The sequence below is a fragment of the Eimeria mitis genome, genomic scaffold, assembly GCF_000499745.2.
Source record: "Eimeria mitis Houghton genomic scaffold, Emh_scaff7949, whole genome shotgun sequence".
Classification (NCBI taxonomy): Eukaryota; Apicomplexa; class Conoidasida; order Eucoccidiorida; family Eimeriidae; genus Eimeria; species Eimeria mitis.
In genome coordinates this window covers 1-2,072 of record NW_024016191.1, presented here as the reverse complement: position 1 = coordinate 2,072, position 2,072 = coordinate 1, and the positions used below count along the sequence as shown (strand labels likewise).

The following is a 2,072-nucleotide window of genomic DNA, read 5'->3' as shown; positions in this document are numbered from 1 at the left end:
TAATTATTATTATATTCAGAGTTAATAATAATAATAATAATATTAACAACTCTGAGGATGTTGATGGTTTAACGAAACTCCAAGCAATAGCAACAACCCTAGTAAACCCTCTTTTATAACGACCAAACAACAACAACCCTTGCAGTCTCCTCAACTCTCTTTTTTTAGCTCTCTCTTTCTACGTTTTTTTGGGGGCGGTGGTGTTGACATATTGCTTTTACCCGATTCAGCGGGCAACTTAAAAAGGCATACAGCTCTGTCTCTGCTTATGCTTCTATTGCTGTCTCTGTCTCTTTTGTGTCTGTTTTTGTCGCTGTCTCTTTCTTCTGTTTCTTTCTTTGTCTACGTTTCTGTTTCCTTCTCTGTAGCTGCTTTTTCTCTTTTTGTCTGCTTCTGAGAGAGATGCCGTTCCTGCCACCGCTTCTGTCTTCATCTACCTCTGCCTCCGTCTCTGTCTCCATCTCTGTCTCCGATTCTATTTCTATGTCTGTGGGATGAGCTCCATCTTATATGCCTGTGAATTTCTTCGTTGTCTCTTTGTTTCTTGCTCGCATTGTTTCCAGCTGTCTCTGCATTAGTAGAGCTTTGGTCTTGCGTAGACGCGAGGAGACAGACACACACATATCAGTAGTGTGGTGATGGTGTATAGATGAGAAGAGAAACAAACACACGTTAATGGGAGAGACAGACATACATCTCTTAGTTAAGACAGCAGTGGTTGCGTGTGTAGACAGAGCCGAGCCTGCCTTCAGTCGTATGCGCGAGGTCTTAGTTCATTGGGGGCCCCCTGAGGCCCCTGCGCGGGGCGTATTGGTTACTGACACAGCAACGGGAGAGCCCGCAAACGGAGGAGACAGACGCCCCTGGGCGCCCCCTGGGAGAGGCAAGCCGGGGTGAGCGAGAGGTAGATGAGGGCGGCCCCTCGGTGGGCCTCTATACTGTCTCTTCCTGAGGAAGTTTATTCTTGTTAATACTCTGGCGTTTTGTGTCTCCCGTATCTCTCCCCTTCACAACTCTCCATAGTGCTACAGAAGGGCGAATGGGGCTGGGGGAGATGTAAGAGGGGAGTTTATTATTTATTTAATCCTTTTTATCATCAGGACTGCAGCAGATGGGATTATATTAGATTAAAATTGTTATTTGTTAATATATTTCAAGAAAAGGGCTGGTAAAGAGGTGACAACAGCGCCCTCAGAGACCGCAGGTGACCATCGGTCACACACGCTGCTGCGGTGGTTCGGGTGTATGAGCACCTGCGACTGCTGCTGATGGTTCGCCGCTTCTTTTCTATGAAATTTTATTATTTTGTTATTATAAACATTACAACAACTCATATTATTCTTTTGTTTCATAGATGTCACCGTAATAAAACACCAGCTTGACGGCCTCTCTACGTTGCCCTCTCTCACCGCTCCGGAGCCCAGCGGCGGGTCTACTTGTGTTATACACGAACTCAGATTCTCTCTTCCTGTCTCTTGCTCTTTTCTCCTGTCCCCTCCTGCCTCCTGCTGTCTCCCCCTGTCTTCTCCTGCGTCTCAACTCGCACCAGAGACCGAGGGAGATGGGAGCGCAGCCAAACGACACCACAGACCCCCAACGCAGCCAGCAGCCCCAGGGGGCCCCTCTTCCTTCAACGACAGCACCTCCCGCAGCGGGTCTCCGACAGTCCCCTTCTCACGAAATCCCCACCCCTGTATTAGCTGTAATCCCCTCTCGAGCATCTTCCCCTGAGCCCAACTTACCTGAGGCCCCCTCTCCTGGGGCCCCTTTTCCTTTTGCCCCGTCCCCTGGGTCCCCTTCTCTTGGGGGCCCTTCACCTGGGGACTCCCCTCGTCGGGCAACTTCCTTTGGAAGCCCCTCTCGAGGGGCCCCTTCTCTTGGGAGCCCGTCTCGTGGGGCCCCCCCTTTAAGGGCCCATGTCTCGCTAGCTGCATCTCAGGGGCCCCCCCTTTTTGGTTCACCTTCATCTGCTGGTGTTTCCTTCGTTGACGGCCTCCCTCACCAGTCAGTGGTCTTGGGGGCCCCTCCCCCACCATCTTCGAGTGCCTGTGGCGCTGGTTGCGGTGCTGCTG

At 51.0% G+C, this 2,072-nt stretch overlaps 1 protein-coding gene across 1 annotated transcript; it reads right to left on the bottom strand.

The window, feature by feature from the left end:
- Positions 1-1,535: 1,535 nt before the first annotated feature.
- On the bottom strand, positions 1,536-2,036 carry EMH_0093300 (uncharacterized protein; the record flags this gene model as incomplete). Its single annotated transcript, XM_038023093.1, has 1 exon — positions 1,536-2,036. The coding sequence occupies one exon, from the start codon at positions 2,034-2,036 to the stop codon at positions 1,536-1,538; it is 501 nt and encodes a 166-aa protein (XP_037878947.1).
- Between the last annotated feature and the right edge of the window lie 36 nt (positions 2,037-2,072).